Below are 19547 nucleotides of genomic sequence, written 5' to 3' on the forward strand. Positions count from 1 at the left end.
ACATGAGAACCAAATATAAAATATTTATATTTCAACGGTCGATTCCATCATATTTTCAAAACATTCTGATAACACAAACAAGCAACTGTTGCGACACTGGAAACGTGAATTATCCATTCGTAAAATTGTACGATTGTTTCAGACTAATGTGGACTCTAAATAAAACACCGAAACCTTGGTGTCGGAACAAGACAAAATGAGTGACGTTATTTATATTGAATCGCAAGGGACAGCAGACTGTTCAATAAACAGGCCGTGTCAACAATCTAGATTATCGTCACGACACACGAGACACGATCGATGGATACTAATGTCATTCAAATCAACAGATGAACAATATACCGATAGTTGCAAAAGAACATCAAACATAAACCCAATCACACACAAAAGTATAGTGAATGAATTTTACGTAGCTGTATTCCAGTAAGCAACACTTTTAAAGTGATCAAGTGGGGAATAATGCCACAAGGACTGTTTCCTCCCCCTTGTTGCTAGCCGTGACGAACACTAATGTTTATTGGATAATTATTTGCATTGATGGCATTTCTAAACAATTATAAAGCGCGTGCATCAGCATTGAAACCATGAAAGTCAGGTAGAATCCAGCTTGAGTGGCACGAGGTAAGACGTTTATTTATTACCTCGAGTATTATGGAGACTATTTACAAGATTAATAAACAACTCGAAACAATCAACAATGACATGAGAGTTAGATTTGAAACATAAGCTATTAGACACGAATTGAAAGTGATAGCAAGACATGATAGACCTGTAGGATGGAGTGATGAACGATGCAGTTGATTACTTTCAGCAGAGAATACGATAATAAGAAACAGTTGATTGCATTTGAAAGCACGCAGCAGCTGAGCAAGAATGAACTTGCTGCAGATGGAAGTGGCGCAACAACCAGAACGAATCAACCCGATACTTGTGGCTCTGAAACGACCGCTGAAATGTGAGTAACGCCTCAAATGCAATACAATAAAATGGGTCCATCAAAGTATTATAATAGACGGCAGACAGAACGGTTGAACCAGTTATATAAACCCTATAGTAGTCGGATATTCGATTGATTTAGCAAGCCTGTACATTTATCTTGTAACTACTATACCAAGTGACTCAACAAGCCAAATATATATATTAGCCGGCTTCCATTGATCATAATACTTGAACCATCACACTAATGACAACCACCGCTACCGCAAGAGGTTCTACTTCCATGTTGACAGACACAACAATGTCCGCCCCCACGTACATGGCTGCTAATGGTCCTCTCATGTTAAATCATCCAACTATGCAGAATGTTCAAACTGACCAGCAGCGTCGACACTCTCTACAACAGCTGCAACTGCAGTTTCATCAGCAGCTGATGAACTCGTCTGTATCCCATCCGTCACTTCAGCAGTCTGCTGCTACTGGAACTACTACAGTGTCCACCACCACTGTACCCGAGTTCAGGAGTTTTAGTAAGTGGTCTTTATTTTTATTTGATTTGTAGACCAATACACATCCAGTGTGTTGGGTTTACTGTTGTATTCACGTAGAATAGAACACTTGTGTGTCTTGCAACTATTGCTTATTCTAAAGCAGTGGTTAAATACCCATCGCACAATCCAACTAGAAATTGATTGATTGCTCGATTAGCCTTCTCAATTCTTTAGTAGACAACACGTTCATGTCATGAGACTGTTATGCACTCGACACTCTTGATGCTTCGTTTTACGTGAATACATCCGTAAATTACTTGATATTTATTGCTGAGCTATAGCCAAGCAGATGTATTATATAATATACTTTCTACAATGCTTATCTAATACTATCAATCATCTTTTAACTCGATACTTTTAATACGACTCCTTGCTACGACTCGACTTGAATCAGATCGTAAGCCCAGTATGGAACTATCTCCTTTGGATTTTCCTACTGGCACTTCACCTTCACCACTGCCTACTATTGAACAAACCCCAAATAGGTTTTTGGCCTCCTTATCGAAACTGGACCTCGAGGTTAATCCATTCGAGGCTTCTTTGCAGAACTCTGCCATAAGTTCATCTATCGACTTGCCTGATTCTCAGATCGCATCGCAACAATTGCATCCTCACGCTGGGTCGACCAATATCGACCCACATCTAGCACATTTGAAGCTAGAACATGGTCATTCTTACATTAACGGTTCTACTGGATTCCCTTTTAACAGTACATTGTCTGCTACCACTCCAGCTTCTACTCATACCGCTCGTTTCTCTCCATTAGAAATTCGCCGTCTTAGTAGTCCTGTTTTACGCACCATTGCTGAAGTCAAAGAACATGCTTCGACTGCCCAACAACCGCCAGCTCACGGTGCCTGTGTATCCAACTTTTCTTATGAAGCCCCCACATTGCGCGATGATATGCAGGTATCTCTAGGTGGACGTCGAGCATCATTTCCTGCTCGACAAGTACCACAACTCTCCTCGCAACATCTTAGTGGTCAACAGTTGGGCTCACATTACCAACAGAATACACTCTCTGGGCAGTCGCTTCAGCATATGCATTCCAAGTCGATGCAGCATTTCCCTCAAAATCAATATTCGCAGCATTTGAGCGATTTACAGATTCAGGCAGTATCCTCTCCTACCAATGTAGATGCTTCTGCAAGACCTGTAAAAAGACAGCGACAACTATCAAATGGATCTCAATTGTCGCTTGTACCCAATTCAAACATGGCTTCAAATGGAAACCACTGTATGGATATTTCTTTAGGAGCTGGCTCTATCTCTACTGCTATGCCTATATCGTGGCCTTCGTCTGCCACCTCGTCACCCCAAAACACACCCCATCATATTTTAACATCGTTTGCTCCTAATACCGACAAAAATGCTCACATGCGATCGGCATCACAGGATGTCTACGAAGCTCCTACCACTGTAAGACGATCCTCTGAGATTTCGTCGTTTGATGGTTCAGAATATGATACAACCTTGGTCGATGCAAACCCTGACCATCAGTCCTCGGAGCAGTCTGTCGAAGAGGCAAATCCTGACAAGAAACGTCGCAACTTTTTGGAACGCAATCGCAGAGGTGAGTCGGAGTTGTTTAACCCACACACTACACATTACTAACCCTGGCATATTTTTACCATTGTATCTATAGCTGCTCTAAAATGCCGTCAGAAGAAGAAGGAGTATATTGCTTCATTGGAGGATAGCGTGGTACGACTTTCATCGGAAAACGAGCGACTGCATGCCCAGATCCAGAAAATGAATCAAATGTCACAGATGCCTGCTATTATGCCTGCTTACAAAGATGGTATGTCTTTCCAATCACTTGAATCGTGTATTCAGAGCATCAGCTAATTTCAAATCATTCTCTAATTCTCTCATCCAACCAGCCATAATCCCGGCCAATTTACAACTGTAACAAAATTGAACATCATTTTATGATTCACCCTCTTGTGATTTTGTATTTATGTTTCTTGTTGAAGCAATGGTGGTGCTTTCCGTGAATGGGTATGGATCACATGCTGGCATAGACGTCCCGCCACTGTCAGCAGAGGCTGAGTCGGAAATATTACTTTTAACATGAAACAATGAAGTCCGCTGTTGGATCATACTTTGCAAAAATGACAATATATCATTGTGCGTCCTCTGTTCGTCGCTGTCTTTTAGACGGTACAGGGGTCGTGCGTTGACTTTTCGTTTGCTTTTCTGAGACTGGGAATTCTGCAAGGTGGTTGCAGAGTCATCTTGATTACCATTACTGTGAGTCTCACTCCAATCCGTGGAGGGTCGTTGCGATTGGGTACTGTGTGAAAGGTCAACGTCAAAGTTACTGTGTGGCATAGATTCTAGATTGATGCATCGACGTTTGTCAGCCATAAGACTTTCCAACAATTCATCCTCGGCAGAAATGGCCTGAGATGATGTGGAGTGGCCAGAAAGCTTTCCTTTTTTAAGATGATAGGCTGAAACCATTTCAATTACAATGAGTGACTTGCAACGAGATTTAAACTGGAAGATGATAATAAATAGCATTGTATTCTTACCGAGTCCATTCACAGTCTTGTATTGTTTATTGCAGTCAGCATGTGGACAAACAAGCATACGTTCAGACGAGTCTTTAGTATCCAGTTGTCGTTTTCTTGATGATTCTTTAGGAATTGGGTCGGAGAACAGTCCAGGAAAATGACCATTTTCAAGATGGTAGGCTTAAGGCAGTCACCATGATATACACCCATAGTTAGTACAAACGCAACAAGATGGAAAGTATGCGTACATGGATGCATAGTTGGGTATTCCTATTTGAATCCGACTCTATTCATGCTAAAGGATGGTTTATGGTTGCATTCAGGTTATCCATGTATGATTTGGAGGGAAGCTACTAGTAGATACTAGTAGATACTAGCCTATTGACACATGAATCTATCCAATTCAACACAGAAATGGAATACATTCAAACCATACAAGACACTCCATCCTCAGCAACCCAGCCAACATACTACTTCAAACTAGCTTCCAAGCAGTCGGTTTACAGATTTGGCATGTCGGAAATTCAGACTTGACCCACTCATAGCAATTCAAAATCAATAATGAGCTTACCCAGTCCGCCAGCATTCAAGTACGACTTGTCACACTCTGAAAACGAGCATTGGAACGGTTTGTCTGGACTCACGTCATGGTTTTTACTTATAGTGTCTTGGTGAACTGCATGACAGTGTCCAATGAGTCCACAGAGTTTACGATAATTCCTAGCGCAGTCAATGCAATAAAAAGGACGTTCAGCATTTTGGTGAGGTCGATAGTGGCCATAAACGGATATGGCTGATTCAAGTTCTGGCGGAAGCCATAAGGTCTTCATTATTTTTACAAGTTAATTGCACTTGCAATGTCCAGGATTTGAATTATGAAAGAAAAAAAAAACGTTTAAATTTTTTTTGTAGGGTTTTTAACCATGCTTTGCAGTCTAAAATAACTGTGACGACTGTTGAGTGGTTTGAAGGCATCGGTTAAATGTCGAGTTTGTTGAAATAAATCAAGTGTCTGTGGCACATTTTTAGATTGTCAGACTGTATGTCTCTTGCAAAGTAAACTCTGGTTTTAAGAACCTATTGTGACAGAAATGATTCTAAATATTGCATTCACCAGTCTCGTAAAACTCCAAATAATCAAGTTGGCTTCGACTTGAAACAAAAAACTATGCAGACAGTTGTTGTATTGAATCACCAAAATCTTCAAACTCGTTAAATTCGTTAATTTTCTCAAACTGGACACTACGGCATCGATGTAGGATCAACTGTATAAAACAGACAGGTGTTGGTTGATGTGCCCTCCCATCCACGTGTGCCAGACCCAGCAACCATAAGCCGCGACGACTCATCCACAACTATACGACATCAGGTCAGATATAAACGATCATTATGACTTAAATACACTTGTATCGAATAGCAAAAATGTGCAACTTACGAAGCGACGAAACAACACCACCATGATGTCCAGGAATAATGGTAAAAGGTACAGACAAGTCCTGTTCTGTCAATGCAATAAGTTTGCTTAACAGCTTATTGGACTTTTTTTCATGGCGATCAGCAGTGGTGAGGGGTCGAGTAACAGGCGGAGGTTGTTGGAGTTTAAACACTTGCGCAAACGGATCTCCGTCCAGAAAATCTCCAGAAAATAAAGGATACCGCGAAGCAGAATCATCTCCCAAGGTATCGACATCGGGTTCATTTTGAACTGCTTCAGGAGCACTAGCCGAACCACCTGGAGCAACTTCGGGTTCGTGCTGTAAATCCCATAAGCGGATATTATCATACGATGCACTAATTATTGCAAATTAAAATCAGTCAACCCTCGTGACGTAAAATAGCAAGAGCAATCAACTCTATTTGTTTGAACTCCAATCCACACTTTACCAAATCAAGCTACGACCGTTTGGAAGACTTTTGACTAGATAAACTGGCCCGGAATCGCGTGGCATACGAATCGATCTAAGCAGTGCACCTTCAGCAACATCAAATTCGTCCACTGCAAGACAATATGATAGTTGAAGCAAATATAATCTTGATGACTATAAAGTTATAAAAACAGATGCATTGCAGAGCAACTTACCAATTCCGTTTCGACGACCACAGTATATTTTAGACCCATCTACACTCCAACATGCCTAGAGTTGGATAAAATATTTTAGTTGGCAATATACTGTCTTGCCAGTCAAGTCAAATACAGCTCCAAATATATTTACCGAAAATGTCCAAGGCGGAGAGGAACCCAAGTTGTTGGGCAATTTCTTGGCAAGACCACCTGAGATCCTGTGATCGTATAAATATATAGTGCCATCAAAGCTTGTGACCAAAGCCAGTGCATCATTTACAGAGGCTTTGGAGTTGGATAGTTTGGCAGATATAGGCTGATAGGCAGCTGATGTGATTTGTGATGTTGGACCTTTGAATTCGTGTATCATGGTTCCTGTTTCAAGACTCCAGAGCTACAGGTTGAATGCATACAAACAATCAGTTTTTTGAATACAGCCAAATCTATACTGCTTATGTCAAGACTTGTGTATGTTGGTTTATACCTTGACTGTTTTATCCCATGATCCACTTAAAACTGATTGTTCTGTCCCATTAATTCGGATCACTGACACGGTGCTGCTGTGTGCATTAAATACATGAGCACACTAAATAGAATGCATATCCAGTTAATGAGTGGCATTAACGACACGTGTTAAAAAATAAGTGTGCTTACTGTTCCTTCGTCATGACGCACTGTCCATAGATTCATATGGCCATTATCTAAACCAGAAATGCACCAGACTCCCTCAGAATGAACATCTAGACTAAACACGGGTGATGTTCTTGCTTGCGAGTTTGAATGAGAATGCTCGTGTCTTGGACCTATAAAGGTCGAGATGAAAAATAAGTGCAGATTCTATTGATTTCAAACAAAGGTACCAGAATCGATCGCAGACATATGCACACACCTGCTAGCCTGTCTTCATTCTCCCATGCCGAAATCAAAACACCAGCCTTGACAAAACAGTATTACTTGGTAGTTAGATTCAATATAGTTCAAGATCGGTTACTAGATTTGTCGATTCAATACATCACACCTTTTGAATACTATCGACAAATCCATGCCGCTGGTTTTGAGTTAGCATGGCGTCACCATTCACTGACTGTTGGCAATCAAACTTTCGAATGAATCCGTCGTCAGAACCTGAAAAAATCCATCTCTATAATTTTGAATCAATCAAGTAGTATAGTAAGATATGGTATGCATGAATGCTTTACATCTAAATGTGGTAAGCGGAGATGCCTACAAAGTCCTTGGTTGCAGCAAGACAGTTGACACCTGTAAGATGGATTGCATTTCCCTGTCGAATTGAATTAGTTGATAATAATAGTCTAAATTTTGATCTCATATTTGATAGAAACAAACATGTCATGGCATTCACGAAACTACTCGATTAGCCAGGATAAAACTTACCACTGGAACGATATCGTACGAATAGCAATTATGAACAGTCAAAGGAACTTGCTTGCTACTTGATGCAGATTTATCTTCCTCTTTGCTCTCGTTGTACGCATCACTTCTTGCAATAATATATGTTTCCACTTCCTCATCGTCCATATCTGAATCAATGCTCATTTTTTCATCATGCGATTGTTGCATGCTCTCGCGCTGTCCGTCTGTAGTCATCTATTCAACAGAAACAAAAAAATAGCTGGACTAAATATGGGCCATGAATGTTGCTTGTGTGGGCAAGGAAATCCCAACTTACTATATTTATAGTAAAGGCTGTTTATGCCTATTTGGATATCGTATTGACTGCAAGATTGCCAATTCGATTTATATTCATACATCACGTGATGAACAGACCTGGATCGTTATCGCTCGCAGAACAGTTTTAATGTTATTGAAGCTGACTGAAGACAAAGAGAAAGTGTTCAACTCAATCTCGGTGTGTTTTGGAAATATTCTCATGGCATCAAGCAGACTGTTGCAGTATTTCAAAGCGTGAATTTTCTGTAAAACTACACAATTAGTTTAGGTCAATGTAGATTCTAAATGGAACACCAAAACCCATGTCAAAACAAGATCAATAGTTGCTATCCTATATTTAATCGAATAGAGTAGCAAACTGCTCGTGTTGACAAGTCAGATTGTCGTCAATACACGAAATACGAACAATACACCTGCTATTCAAATTAGAAATCCAACACTTTGTAAAACACCAAACAGAAACTAAAAGTGGGTTGAATTTGTAATACTTTTAAACACATGATACGCACTGATGGTTGCTGGCAATTTCTCATTTTATCTCGTCTTTATTCTCATCCCCATTGTCGCTAACTGTAAACTTGGTCTAGATCTGGCATGCAATCATTCACACTGCTTAAAGTCATTGTTTTTCTAATCATTCCTATACAAGTGGTGTTTTGTAATACTGCAAAGCTTGTTTTTTTGTATCCACCGTCTTTAAGCAATGTCTTGGTCAATAGTAAGCTATTTATTGACCCGTTGATTGTCAAAAGGTTGGTAAAAGTCGGGTGTTTTAGATGCAATAAGATATGCTTCAAGTGCTATTGACTGCTAATACATGACTAAAGTCTTTCCTTGAGATCTCCGTTGCGCTGGCCGTATGATTATACTGAGCCGATTCAGCTACAAACGTTTCCTCTTGAACAGCACCAACAGTACGCCACGATGTACATTCTGATTCAAGACATTCAATCCACATCTGAAATCAGAGTCAATTGGCCAGCTACTGTAAGCCAGTATTTTTCAAATGGTAGTGTTGATGAAATATTCACCCATTCCATTACTCTAGGATCCGACTGATTTCAATCTTGAGTTGATATGCAGTTCAAGCAAGGTAGCTATTGTCTGTTTGTTTAAACTATGTCTAAACGCTAATCAACCTGTTACGACTATAACTAGTGCACGGAAATCATGGTAAAGATTCAGGCAAGATGCTCAGGAGTAGCTGTTCCCAACCATTCCGATGGTTTACATGCACAAGCTCACTTTGTGAGGTTTTCTGTCGGTATGACACATTTGGACTATTGTATGTACGAGATGTGGTTGATATTGTTTCTAATGATACTCATTCTGGCTTTATATCTGAATATACATCAAGTGTTGGAACGTGTTTATTTGGGAGTCATACCCGAATCGACAATAGGCTCAATCACACTGATTGCAATCCTCATCTCACTAGTCATAGGATCATTTGCAAAAGCTCTATCCTTGTTGCAGCGATCGACATCACCAAACCTCAAGACTGAATAAATCCCTAAAATACTAATTTAACCTTTATTCATCAATGCAATACTATTTTCCATTATGCATTATATATTTCCGGATAAAATGACTTCTAATGCCTGGTTTTCATCACCATCAGTCTGCTTTAGAGCTCGAACAACAGTCTGACGTTCAAATCCCATTTCCACAAGTCGCTGGATTGTTTGTTGGTTGAGTCCAGCTTCCTCATTCACTACTGATACAGTATCAGCTGAAGCATACGCTTTCGTCCAATAACGAGCAGTATTGTCGAATCCAGCTCTATCAGAAAGATAGTGTTTAGCCACTTGAGCATCTTGCGGATCGTCAGGCTGTGGTTCGCACAATAACGACTGTAACGAGATCAGCTAGAGTTTAAATGGTATGAGTGATCATGAACATTTCAGATTAGATGATTTTGAGTCATCATTATGTAGATCCAAACCCATACTGTAGCTTACCGCGGTTTTGAGAGTAAGAACCGGCGTCCATGCATCCTTTAGAATATCCAGACAAATGGCTATACATATTTTGATACATGATAACAATGAGCATCAGCATTTTCCAAATCAGAGATCTGCACATTGCTGCTTACCTCCAGTCTGCGAAGAGATGTTTGGATGGTAGATTGGAGTATCAAATACCATCTAAGATGGAAAAAACGATTAAAACTATACATTAAATCATGGTTTAGAGTCGACTGATGAAGCAGTCGTAATATACTATAAATACCTTGGGCGGTTTGAATGGATACTCGTCAGGTAACTTGATATCAATAACAAACTTGCCCCCTGTCAATCATCAACCATTCAAGTAGATGTTCATAAGTACTATAATTACCAGCATACGTTCTGGAAATGGGGTTATATTCCATCTTGATGGTCTTGAACCCATCCAGCTTAGCTTGGAGATCATCACGAAAAGTGATGGTACTGACCTTCGTAGACAGTTTCAGATGGGCCTTGAAAAAACCCCTTGATATGACATAGGTTGTCATTAACTGGCTGGACAGAAATAGTAGTGTCTTTGTCGGCATGACATTGTCGGATTTCTCGCTCAATCCTCTTTATATCGACCATTTAAAAGAGTTGAATCAAGGAAAGTGACTTTGCATGACATTGAATCTGATCTTGTTGAGTTGGACTAATGCTTGCACAGAAACTCAAACAGCATCAACAGCAACACATTCAAAGTTCAGATTGGGTTGGAAACTCCACTGCTGATCCTTCTGTTTCGCATCTTATCACCACTCCACCTCAAGCTAATCTGACTGTCATCCATGCATCTGGATCAACCAGTAGTGAGTGAGTCGTTTTATTATCCATCAATGAATTGGACTAATAAAATATCAACTGTTTTACTTTCAGCACCATCACAACAACATATCAAGGCAATAGTCGAGACATTGTCTGATAAAAATAATACAATGTAAGATTCAGGTTGGGTCGAGTATATGTGACACTCGTTTAGTCTTGCACATGTCTTTTAATCTGTTGTGTACAACTGCAAGGGTATCGACTGCATTCAACAATGAAAAGGGAATCGAACACGACTCGAAGCTTCTCCAAACACAACTGGCCACATATCAAAAACAAACCAAACAATGGCTTTCTCTTGTAGATCAGCTTAATTCTTCTCTCAAGGTACAAAGTGGTTTAATCTTTTATCAGTGTTTTAACCAAGTTTCGTATCATGCTGATGATTGCATTTTAAAATAAACTAGTCGCTTGGCGATCTGACAAACTGGTCAGGTGTGATTGAACGAGATATGCAAGAGATTGCGTTGACATTGGCCAAAGGTAATCTTACGCAGGTCGATTTCATCATGATTTACAGATACCATTACTGATACTGAATATTTCTGCCAGTATCACCATCGCAGTAATCAGTCGTTATTTTTGTATTGATGCACACAGAACCGAGTCTCGACCAAACAAGGCATAGGTTACATTCACCAACTTGAGTTTAGAATCAAACAGACTCCATTTTTCCGTATTAGCAAGTGTCCCAGCAACGGCATGAACACCATGACCTAAAAACATGGGTGAAACCGTTACAATAAGCGAGTGAATGGGCAGCATTGGATTTGATAAGCACTCTTTAATGACTTGAGATCCTCCCTCGATCATAACTGAATGAATATTATGAGAATGCAAGTACTCTAATGCGGACACAATATCTACACGATGAGTTGAATCTGAGTTTATAGTGATAGGTTGCGCACCAGCTTGTATAAGCGCATCCCATGAATTGGAATGTGTAGATGGTGTGGTAGTCGTAAATATAAATGGATTTCTGGAAAGTACTTTTGCATTGAGAGGGCATCTTAAATGCGAATCAAGAATGACTGGACGAGGTTGAGAGGGTGGTGTTATACGATCTGGTGGTGGGCCATAATCTACAAAACGTGTTGATAAGGATGGATTGTCGCAGATGATGGTTTGAACTCCCACTAGTATGGCATCATGAGTTGCCCGCAAAGCATGAGTGAGCACCATGGATTGAGGACTGGATATGGCAAGTTGCTGACCTGGCAATGCTATGAATCCATCAAATGTTTGTGCATAAGTGAGTGTTATTTTTGGTAGTTTATGCAATGGGGTTTCTGATAGAGTGGATTGATGAATAGCGGATAAGTTTAATTGATCAAGTAGTTTGTATGCAGATTCTTGATCATCGTTCAAGTTTTGAGTAGATATGGACATTGGTCTTGGAATAGATTCGGTTCTAGTATTGAATGATGAGTCGAATCTATTTAAAGCCAGCGATAATGAAAATCAAACTCTAATCAAGCAATACTATAGTCGACAGTGTAGAGTATCAATTAGACTGATGCCAATGAACAACTTTATGGGTTGAATGTCAAGAAACCAAATTTGTAACATTTTGTTACTATTTATAGTCATCTTGACATATAATAAACCGCTTGTATTTATCTTGTAATAACTATTTTAATTTAAATTACACAATGATTAAATATTGATTGCGGTTTCCTATTAGACATTCTCAATCAACACAATGACCATCGTATGATCATACACTCTCATCTCCAATACATTCGTGTTATAGTTTACATTTTAGGAATGCAAGTTGTTTCTATTTAATTGTTTAGTATTTGGTTTGAATGAAAGATGAAGATTGAACAAGTGTGAAATGCACTAAGAGAAATGTGACCATTCATTTAGTTATGCAAAGACCAGCAAGAGTTCAAATCACTTTAATAAACTGACCAATCATTTCATCAGATTGTCTTGTGTGTTTTGGCATTCATTTCATGTTTCATTTTATATGAATACAGCGATAATGCCTGGTCAAGATACGCACAACTCTACTGCCACCACATCATCAACTACGATGGAAATACCATCAACTCATTTGCAACGTAACTGCAGAGGTATTCGACTCGAAGACTGGTGTTTAGACTGGCCTGTATTCTTACTAGAATCTGATAGCTCAATGTTTTCTGTCCAGCAGCACATTCAGTCACTGGTTCGTAAAGATCCTGCCAACATCACTGCTATTCTGGATTTTCCTGCTGGTCAGGATGAACCAGTCTGGCAATACGAGCATTTGAGGTAACTATCACAGCATAATACTTTGTAGATTGGGTTCAGGATTCCAGTTGATGTTCAGTAGCATTCTACATCTACTAATGCTTGCAAAGGATTGTCTTGATGATCTAGACAAGTATGCAACGAACTCAATAGTCTTTTTGTCATTCTGGCAGAAGAGTGTCTTCCTTCAACCTGTCCGGATATGAAGGCTGCAGAATGGTTGTATCTTTGTGCTGCCCATCCGTCTCCCCAGCCTTGCTCTGCAATCGACTACATTGTACATACCATCGATGGTGCTTCTGCTTTACTAAACAACTCTGGCATGTTCCCATCCAGAGTAACAATTCCCAAGGAATCTGTTAAACACTTGCATAATATTGCAAGACGCTTGTATAGGATCTTTGCTCATGCCTATTTTCATCACCGTGAGGTGTTTGTCGAGTTCGAGGCAAGTGTTTGCACAACGATCTGCTTTTGAATTTAAACTAAACCATTTCTGTGCTGTTTAGATGACTACACATTTATATGAGCGATTTTTGGAACTTACGACAAAGCGATACCCAATGATATCAGAAAAGCTCGTTATTATTCCAGAGCACATTTAGGGATTGAATATGCAAGACAGGATCAAAATGATCCACTTTTTGCCCAGTTAAACTGGTGAATAAACTGGATTGCACCCAATGGCAGATTTGATGCATTGTTAAAACGTTCAAGAATCCAATTATTAAAAACAAGTATTGAATCAAGTGTTTAAAGATTTTCTTTGTTGGTGAGCAAAAACAATTACACAACTGGTGCAACAGCCTCTGCAACAGCTGGTGCAGCAGTGGAGACAGAGACGGGAACAGGTGTGGGTTCATCATCCTTGGGCTCAAGGATGGTAACAAGATCGGGAAGAGGCTTCTTGGGTCCAGTCTTTCCAGATGGATCCCATTCTTGCATAATCTTGACCTTGATACCAAGAACACCCTGACGAAGCAGAACGTGACGAACGGCATAGTCAATGTATTCCTTTGCAGGCTGACCAGAGTGGATCTGATGATACAATAATTTACAAAGTTAATAAAAATAAATGATCCAAACCGACAAGATTCAGTATTGATATTGGTATATAAAAAAATAGATCCAGAACAACGCACCATGAATCCGTCAACAAACTTCATTGACTTGGCACGAGCAGCACGGAGTTTGCCAGAAATGACGACTTCGCATCCCTTGGCACCAGACTCCATAACAAATCGAACAACACCATAGCAAGCACGACGAACTGCAAGACCACCGAGTAGCTTGTAGCGAAGAGACTCTGCCTGTGCAACAGCGCTAAGACCACGGTTGTTGACCTTTTCGGCGTAGAGTTCAACGGTATTCTCGGGGTAGTTGAAGCGCTTCTGAACAATCGAAGTAAGCTCACGAATACGACGACCCTTTTCACCAAGAACGTTCTGGGTACGAGTAGCACGGATAACAATCTCGGTACGAGCAGGAGTGACACGAACCTCTACTCCAGCATAACCTTCTTCTGCAAGCTCACGTTGAAGGAACTCGTTCAATTCGGCATAGAAAACACCATCGGCGACAAACTAGAAAAACAATAATGTGGATAACCAAGATCCAAACAGGAGTCAGAGTTGATTTCCAAATAGTCCAATTGATACACAAACTTCAATGAGTGTTCAGCAATCTAGCAGTGTGTCAAGATAGTAAATGAGTACCTTGCGCTTTTTGGAAATGATGGTAGTCTGAGCAATTTAAATGTAGTTGATGACAGCCAAGTGTAGTTGATGTTTCCGATTCAAATCAATGTAAATGTTAGTAATTTGATAGCAAGATGAATGCAAGATGAATGCATGATGGATGGATGATGAATGCATGTGCTGGATGGATGCTCCAGCGTGGTGATAACAATGCGAATTACTACCATTCTGGTGTGCGAGTAAAGTGAAGTCCAGTGTGCGATCAACTCGCTTGAAATTCATTCTTGCACACGTGATTTCTAATCTTGTGTTGACTCGTTTGTTCTGCTTCAACTTGGAGTTCAAATGGAAGCTGAAGAGGTACGAATTCATGTCATGTTATGGTTATTGCAACACATCTTAACCGAGTCTTGCTGTTTGAAACTAGGCATTGAGAGAGGCCGCTGCATTAGGAAACATTGCTGCCATCAAAATCTATATCAACAATGGTGTTCATATTAACGCTTCAAATCGCACCAATGGATGGACACCATTGCATTGGGCTTGTTCTAGAGGAAATAAAGAGGCTGCTCAACTTCTGATCGCTAATGGTGCAAAGATTGATATTGCTAATAATAATGGCATGACACCTGTTGATGTAGCCAAAGGAGATGCGCTTAAATGGCTTCAATCTGGTATGCAAGTCGTTTGATTTAAACTGTCTAGTTTTACTGCATATTCATGTAAAATGGAACACTTGCATTAATGGTCTTTTTGAAATAAGCAATGCTTGAATATTTGTTACGCTTGCTAGAGATTGGCTTTAATTGGTATTCTCAACTCTTTCAGACACGCCAACCATCATACGATGCGTACAGAATCAAACTCTGTACACATTTACCTTTGTTGTCTTTTAAAAACTCGCAGATACGTTTGCATTCTAGTTTGAAAAAACAACGATTGCACGTCCTGAGTGATTGTTGTTTCCATTCTAACTGCCAAGAGTTTAAGGGACAATTTTGTCCAGTAAACTAACCAATCATTCCATGAAACTGGCTGTTCATTATACACTGAAACCTTTAATGGTTTGTTTTATATGAATACAGTCGGAAATGTGATGTTGGTTTATGATTATAAAGTTGATAAAATTGTCATGAAGAAAATCACAGATTGACATTTTAATTCATGTTTATCGACACTTATTGTATCTTGATAGTCAATGGCGAGCATCCGCTACCATCTGAAAATAGCAGCGATACTCCCCCAGAAACTGGATCGTTTATTCCCAATTACTTGAGATTTCCCGATCTGAACAAAGCGTGGAGTGTGCCCGAGTCTATACCCACTCAAGTCAGATCTGTATACGAAACAGCACTAGCAAAACCTCAATCTGATACATCTGCTAATCAACCTAAAAGTTCATTGCTGCCCAAATCCATGGATGCACTGGCTTCACCACTACAACAAACCAACACTGGATGGGCCAAGAGTGAAGTTCTTGTATTCAAGGACCAATTCAAGTCGGACGCGATCCTCGGAGCCGTCTTTATCGACCGTAATACAACCATTGCAGAGCTGTGCAAGCAAATACAAGCAGAGATTGATAACGTTCCAATGCATTTTAAACTAGCAAGACTCAATGATAGGTATCAGATTCCACTGAGTAAAGGGCAATATAACCAACAAGCATGGATGCATTTTAATGGAGGATACAAATCAGAACAATTGTCATCAGTGTTAATATTGATTGAAACTTCCGAGTCGAGTTAATTGTATGAATAAAACATGATATTTTGTAGGATTTGAGATTCAGTCTTGTAAAACGAAGTTGATTTTCTAGAATTCTTTGCAGTTATTTCGTCACTTTATATTGCAGTTATGAATTCCGAACCTACTGATGATGCTCTGTATCCCATTGCTGTTCTCATTGATGAGCTCAAGCATGATGATGTAGTGCTGCGTTTGAATGCTATTCGTCGTCTGTCCACTATTGCTCTGGCTTTGGGCCCAGAGCGTACCAGGGATGAGTTGATTCCCTTTTTAGATGGTGAGCTGGATGTGTTCATACACACTTCTGCATCGAGTGCAGACCATAAGTCGTCTTTACAACATGAATGGAATATACACACAAATGACTTGCTCATTCACACTATAAAAAAGCAACCACTTTCAATACAGTTAGTCTGGAGATTCAGTTGGACTAGTGTCGGATATGTTGAATATTTTCTTATACGTTGTATGCATCTGTCAGTCTACTGTCCACTTGCAGTGTGTGTTGTACTTTGCTTATTATCCATCAAATCCTCTTCGACTACTTGGTGGACTTGCTCATTCGACGCTTGGGTTGTGCTCGTCGCGCATGTCCATGGCATCGTTTGAAGCTGCTCTCGTCTAATTCCCGTTTAAATTCCATCTTCAAGCATTGCTTTGACTACATGATTGTGATGCACTAAACTAACAGAATTGTTGATCGTGTAATCGCTATCCATTTCTTTATTGAAATCATCAAATCTGGCTCTATCAATATTTAGAATCTGTCGATGACGAGGACGAAATTCTTCTTGCTCTTGCTGAAGAACTGGGTGGATTTGTTGATTACGTTGGAGGTCCTCATTATGCACATATTCTGTTTACACCTCTGGAAAACCTGGCTGCTGTCGAAGAAACAGTTGTTCGTGAAAAGGTAAAGCTGCAAAACAATATTGTTTTTACAAAAGATGAGTCCAATATTAACGATACATTCAACATTGGTTTGATAGGCAATTGATTCTGCTGCTAAAATTGTCGTGACGCTTTCTCAGCACCAGATTGAAGAGTTCTATTTGCCTATGCTCAAGCGTCTTTCAACCGGTGATTGGTTCACCAGTAGGACTAGTGCTTGTGGTTTATACGCTTCTGCATACCCACTTGTATCTCCTACGCATCAGGATGAACTTCGCACGTAAGTATTTCTTGAATCTTGTCAAGATTCCGACATTGAAATGCATGCACTGACAGTATGTTGTTTGCAATTTTAGTCTGTACTCTCAGCTTTGCAACGATGACACTCCTATGGTCCGACGTGCTGCTGCAACATGTCTTGCTGTAAGCGCATGATTGATATCTGGCAATATAGTTTCTACTATATCAATATACTGATCCTGTTTGTGATGCAATGGTATTCAATAGAAATTCACCAGAGCCTTGTCAAAGCCTCATGTGATTTCAAGCCTATTGCCATTTTTCAATAGTCTTGCCCAAGATGAGCAGGTAGCCATTTAAACTTGTTTAGTAACAGATTATAGCTTGCTGGATAGGCTTATTGATTAAATAATTTTTAAATGCAGGACTCTGTTCGTCTTTTGACTGTTGAAAGTCTAATTTCAATTGCCGAAATCATGCAGCCTGAAGAGTGTAAGCAGCATCTTCTGACTGTTTTGCGTAGCCTGTGTGCTGACAAGTCGTGGAGAGTGCGCTACATGATTGCCGACAAGTTTATTTCGGTAGATATACATGGATCAATACGATGCAACTATTCATGCTAGTCAGTCCTCGATCATGTTTTCTTATATAATTGTCTGTATTTAGCTTGCAAAAACCGTTGGTGCGGATATTATAAAAGAAGATTTGACTCCTGCATTTGTTCAAATCCTTAAAGACAACGAGGCAGAGGTGCGAACGGCAGCATCTACCCAAGTTCCAGGGTTTAGCGCTCTTATCCCTCTTGATCTGATTCTCAGTGATGTTTTGCCCTGTGTCAAGGAGCTGGTGAATGACTCCTCCCAACACGTTCGTGCTGCTCTAGCTACTCAGATCAGCAGTTTGGCTCCTATTCTCGGCAAAGAGCAGTACGTTTTTTAAATCCCAGTTGTTCATTCATGCTTGAATTAATCATTTTTTATTGGTTTTGTACTATAGCACGACTGAGCACCTTCTTCCCCTGTTTCTGCAACTCCTCAAGGACGAAGCTTCGGAAGTTCGTCTTAATATCATATCGAGACTCGATCGTGTCAATGAAGGTATGTTGCAATCATTTGATTTAAACAGAGCGTTTGAATGTTGCTGATTGCCATGAACGTTTCAACCCAGTGATTGGCATTGAGTTGCTGTCTCAATCTCTTTTGCCTGCCATTGTTGAGCTTGCAGAGGACAAACAGTGGCGTGTGCGTCTGGCCATCATTGAAAACATTCCACTTTTGTCGAGTCAATTGGTACGTATATCTTGATCACTTTGTTTAATCGTCTGGCTGTTTAATTTAAAATGCTTTCTATCTAGGGTGTTGTATTTTTTGACGAGAAACTGAGTGGTCTCTGTATGTCTTGGCTTGGCGACTGTGTCTTTTCTATTCGCGAGGCTGCTACCAATAACTTGCGTCGTCTTGTAGAGGTTTTTGGTGTTGAATGGGCTAAACAGACGATTCTTCCCAAAATTTTAGCTATGGCTCAGCACTCCAACTATCTGTATCGCATGACCACTGTTTTTGCCATTGCGGTATGTTTAGGGTGTAATGATTCCAAGATGTCTAATTTTCAATACGCTGACTTGTGCTGTATTCATTTTTTAAATGCTGGGTTAGACTATTGCTCAAGCTGCCAATGCTGACGTGATTAGCGAGTATATTGTTCCCACTGCCACGACACTCAGTGCCGATCCAATTCCCAACATTCGATTTAACGTAGCCAAAGCACTCGGCATTCTGATTCCTATTGTCAAAAAGACAGAAAACAACACACTGCTAAATGATCAAATCAAGCCTGCATTGACCAAACTTTGCGAGGATGCTGATATGGATGTGCGTTACTTTGCTCAGCGTGCACTTCTTACTGCTTAACTCATAAAACGGGACTGTTTACAGTCTTGGCTGTTATGGGATGAATTATGACTGGGTATTCAGTACTCTTTAAATAAAGCTGCTTCAAGGTTACATTTGAGATTTACACCAACATAAATGTGACTCTTTAACACTTCATTTAAAGCAATGTAAAACTTGTCTATCCCAAACCAGGAGGGTTACAAGAGAGTATCTTACAATATTAAATTGTTTACTATACAGCCCAATTTAGAGTGACGATTCCAA

General features: G+C 40.0%; 10 protein-coding genes across 10 annotated transcripts; 6 read left to right on the forward strand and 4 right to left on the reverse strand.

Moving 5' to 3' along the window:
• The first annotated feature begins 2745 nt into the window (after positions 1-2745).
• BATDEDRAFT_37375 (uncharacterized protein) lies at positions 2746-3677 on the forward strand. Its single transcript, XM_006681677.1, has 3 exons — positions 2746-3060; positions 3133-3288; positions 3371-3677. Exons 1-3 carry the CDS (start codon positions 2766-2768, stop codon positions 3397-3399), a joined length of 480 nt encoding a protein of 159 aa, XP_006681740.1. The 5' UTR covers positions 2746-2765; the 3' UTR covers positions 3400-3677.
• Positions 3678-5248: 1571 nt separating this feature from the next.
• On the reverse strand, positions 5249-7676 carry BATDEDRAFT_91511 (uncharacterized protein; the record flags this gene model as incomplete). The annotated part of the gene is made up of 11 exons (XM_006681749.1): positions 5249-5361; positions 5442-5797; positions 5891-6002; positions 6087-6141; positions 6220-6462; positions 6553-6654; positions 6723-6871; positions 6958-7003; positions 7087-7209; positions 7297-7350; positions 7464-7676. The coding sequence occupies 11 exons, from the start codon at positions 7674-7676 to the stop codon at positions 5249-5251; spliced, it is 1566 nt and encodes a 521-aa protein (XP_006681812.1).
• A 1008-nt stretch (positions 7677-8684) lies between these two features.
• BATDEDRAFT_27381 (uncharacterized protein) lies at positions 8685-9269 on the forward strand (the record flags this gene model as incomplete). Its single annotated transcript, XM_006681604.1, has 3 exons — positions 8685-8747; positions 8919-9045; positions 9118-9269. 3 exons carry the CDS (start codon positions 8685-8687, stop codon positions 9267-9269), a joined length of 342 nt encoding a protein of 113 aa, XP_006681667.1.
• Positions 9270-9271: 2 nt separating this feature from the next.
• On the reverse strand, positions 9272-10339 carry BATDEDRAFT_91378 (uncharacterized protein; the record flags this gene model as incomplete). The annotated part of the gene is made up of 5 exons (XM_006681750.1): positions 9272-9628; positions 9722-9780; positions 9856-9907; positions 9993-10051; positions 10198-10339. 5 exons carry the CDS (start codon positions 10337-10339, stop codon positions 9329-9331), a joined length of 612 nt encoding a protein of 203 aa, XP_006681813.1. The 3' UTR covers positions 9272-9328.
• A 67-nt stretch (positions 10340-10406) lies between these two features.
• Positions 10407-11145, forward strand: BATDEDRAFT_91571 (uncharacterized protein; the record flags this gene model as incomplete). The annotated part of the gene is made up of 5 exons (XM_006681700.1): positions 10407-10560; positions 10628-10688; positions 10771-10903; positions 10984-11059; positions 11129-11145. 5 exons carry the CDS (start codon positions 10407-10409, stop codon positions 11143-11145), a joined length of 441 nt encoding a protein of 146 aa, XP_006681763.1.
• A 145-nt stretch (positions 11146-11290) lies between these two features.
• BATDEDRAFT_5464 (2,5-diamino-6-(ribosylamino)-4(3H)-pyrimidinone 5'-phosphate reductase) lies at positions 11291-11845 on the reverse strand (the record flags this gene model as incomplete). The annotated part of the gene is made up of 1 exon (XM_006681517.1): positions 11291-11845. A coding segment is annotated over one exon (555 nt), but the record flags the coding sequence as incomplete, so codon positions are not given.
• Positions 11846-12614: 769 nt separating this feature from the next.
• Positions 12615-13292, forward strand: BATDEDRAFT_13834 (uncharacterized protein; the record flags this gene model as incomplete). The annotated part of the gene is made up of 2 exons (XM_006681535.1): positions 12615-12835; positions 12944-13292. 2 exons carry the CDS (start codon positions 12615-12617, stop codon positions 13290-13292), a joined length of 570 nt encoding a protein of 189 aa, XP_006681598.1.
• Positions 13293-13600: 308 nt separating this feature from the next.
• Positions 13601-14738, reverse strand: BATDEDRAFT_91509 (ribosomal 40S subunit protein S3; the record flags this gene model as incomplete). Its single annotated transcript, XM_006681751.1, has 4 exons — positions 13601-13852; positions 13957-14397; positions 14530-14556; positions 14736-14738. The coding sequence occupies 4 exons, from the start codon at positions 14736-14738 to the stop codon at positions 13601-13603; spliced, it is 723 nt and encodes a 240-aa protein (XP_006681814.1).
• A 153-nt stretch (positions 14739-14891) lies between these two features.
• BATDEDRAFT_27386 (uncharacterized protein) lies at positions 14892-16260 on the forward strand (the record flags this gene model as incomplete). The annotated part of the gene is made up of 3 exons (XM_006681605.1): positions 14892-14894; positions 14939-15185; positions 15707-16260. The coding sequence occupies 3 exons, from the start codon at positions 14892-14894 to the stop codon at positions 16258-16260; spliced, it is 804 nt and encodes a 267-aa protein (XP_006681668.1).
• Positions 16261-16341: 81 nt separating this feature from the next.
• On the forward strand, positions 16342-19416 carry BATDEDRAFT_20637 (protein phosphatase 2A structural subunit TPD3). Its single transcript, XM_006681562.1, has 11 exons — positions 16342-16537; positions 17022-17173; positions 17250-17431; positions 17508-17574; positions 17659-17739; positions 17817-17972; positions 18058-18317; positions 18388-18488; positions 18559-18680; positions 18746-18961; positions 19047-19416. Exons 1-11 carry the CDS (start codon positions 16369-16371, stop codon positions 19299-19301), a joined length of 1761 nt encoding a protein of 586 aa, XP_006681625.1. The 5' UTR covers positions 16342-16368; the 3' UTR covers positions 19302-19416.
• Positions 19417-19547: the final 131 nt, after the last annotated feature.

Source organism: Batrachochytrium dendrobatidis (assembly GCF_000203795.2).
Source record: "Batrachochytrium dendrobatidis JAM81 unplaced genomic scaffold BATDEscaffold_13, whole genome shotgun sequence".
In the NCBI taxonomy this organism is placed as follows: domain Eukaryota; kingdom Fungi; phylum Chytridiomycota; class Chytridiomycetes; order Rhizophydiales; genus Batrachochytrium; species Batrachochytrium dendrobatidis.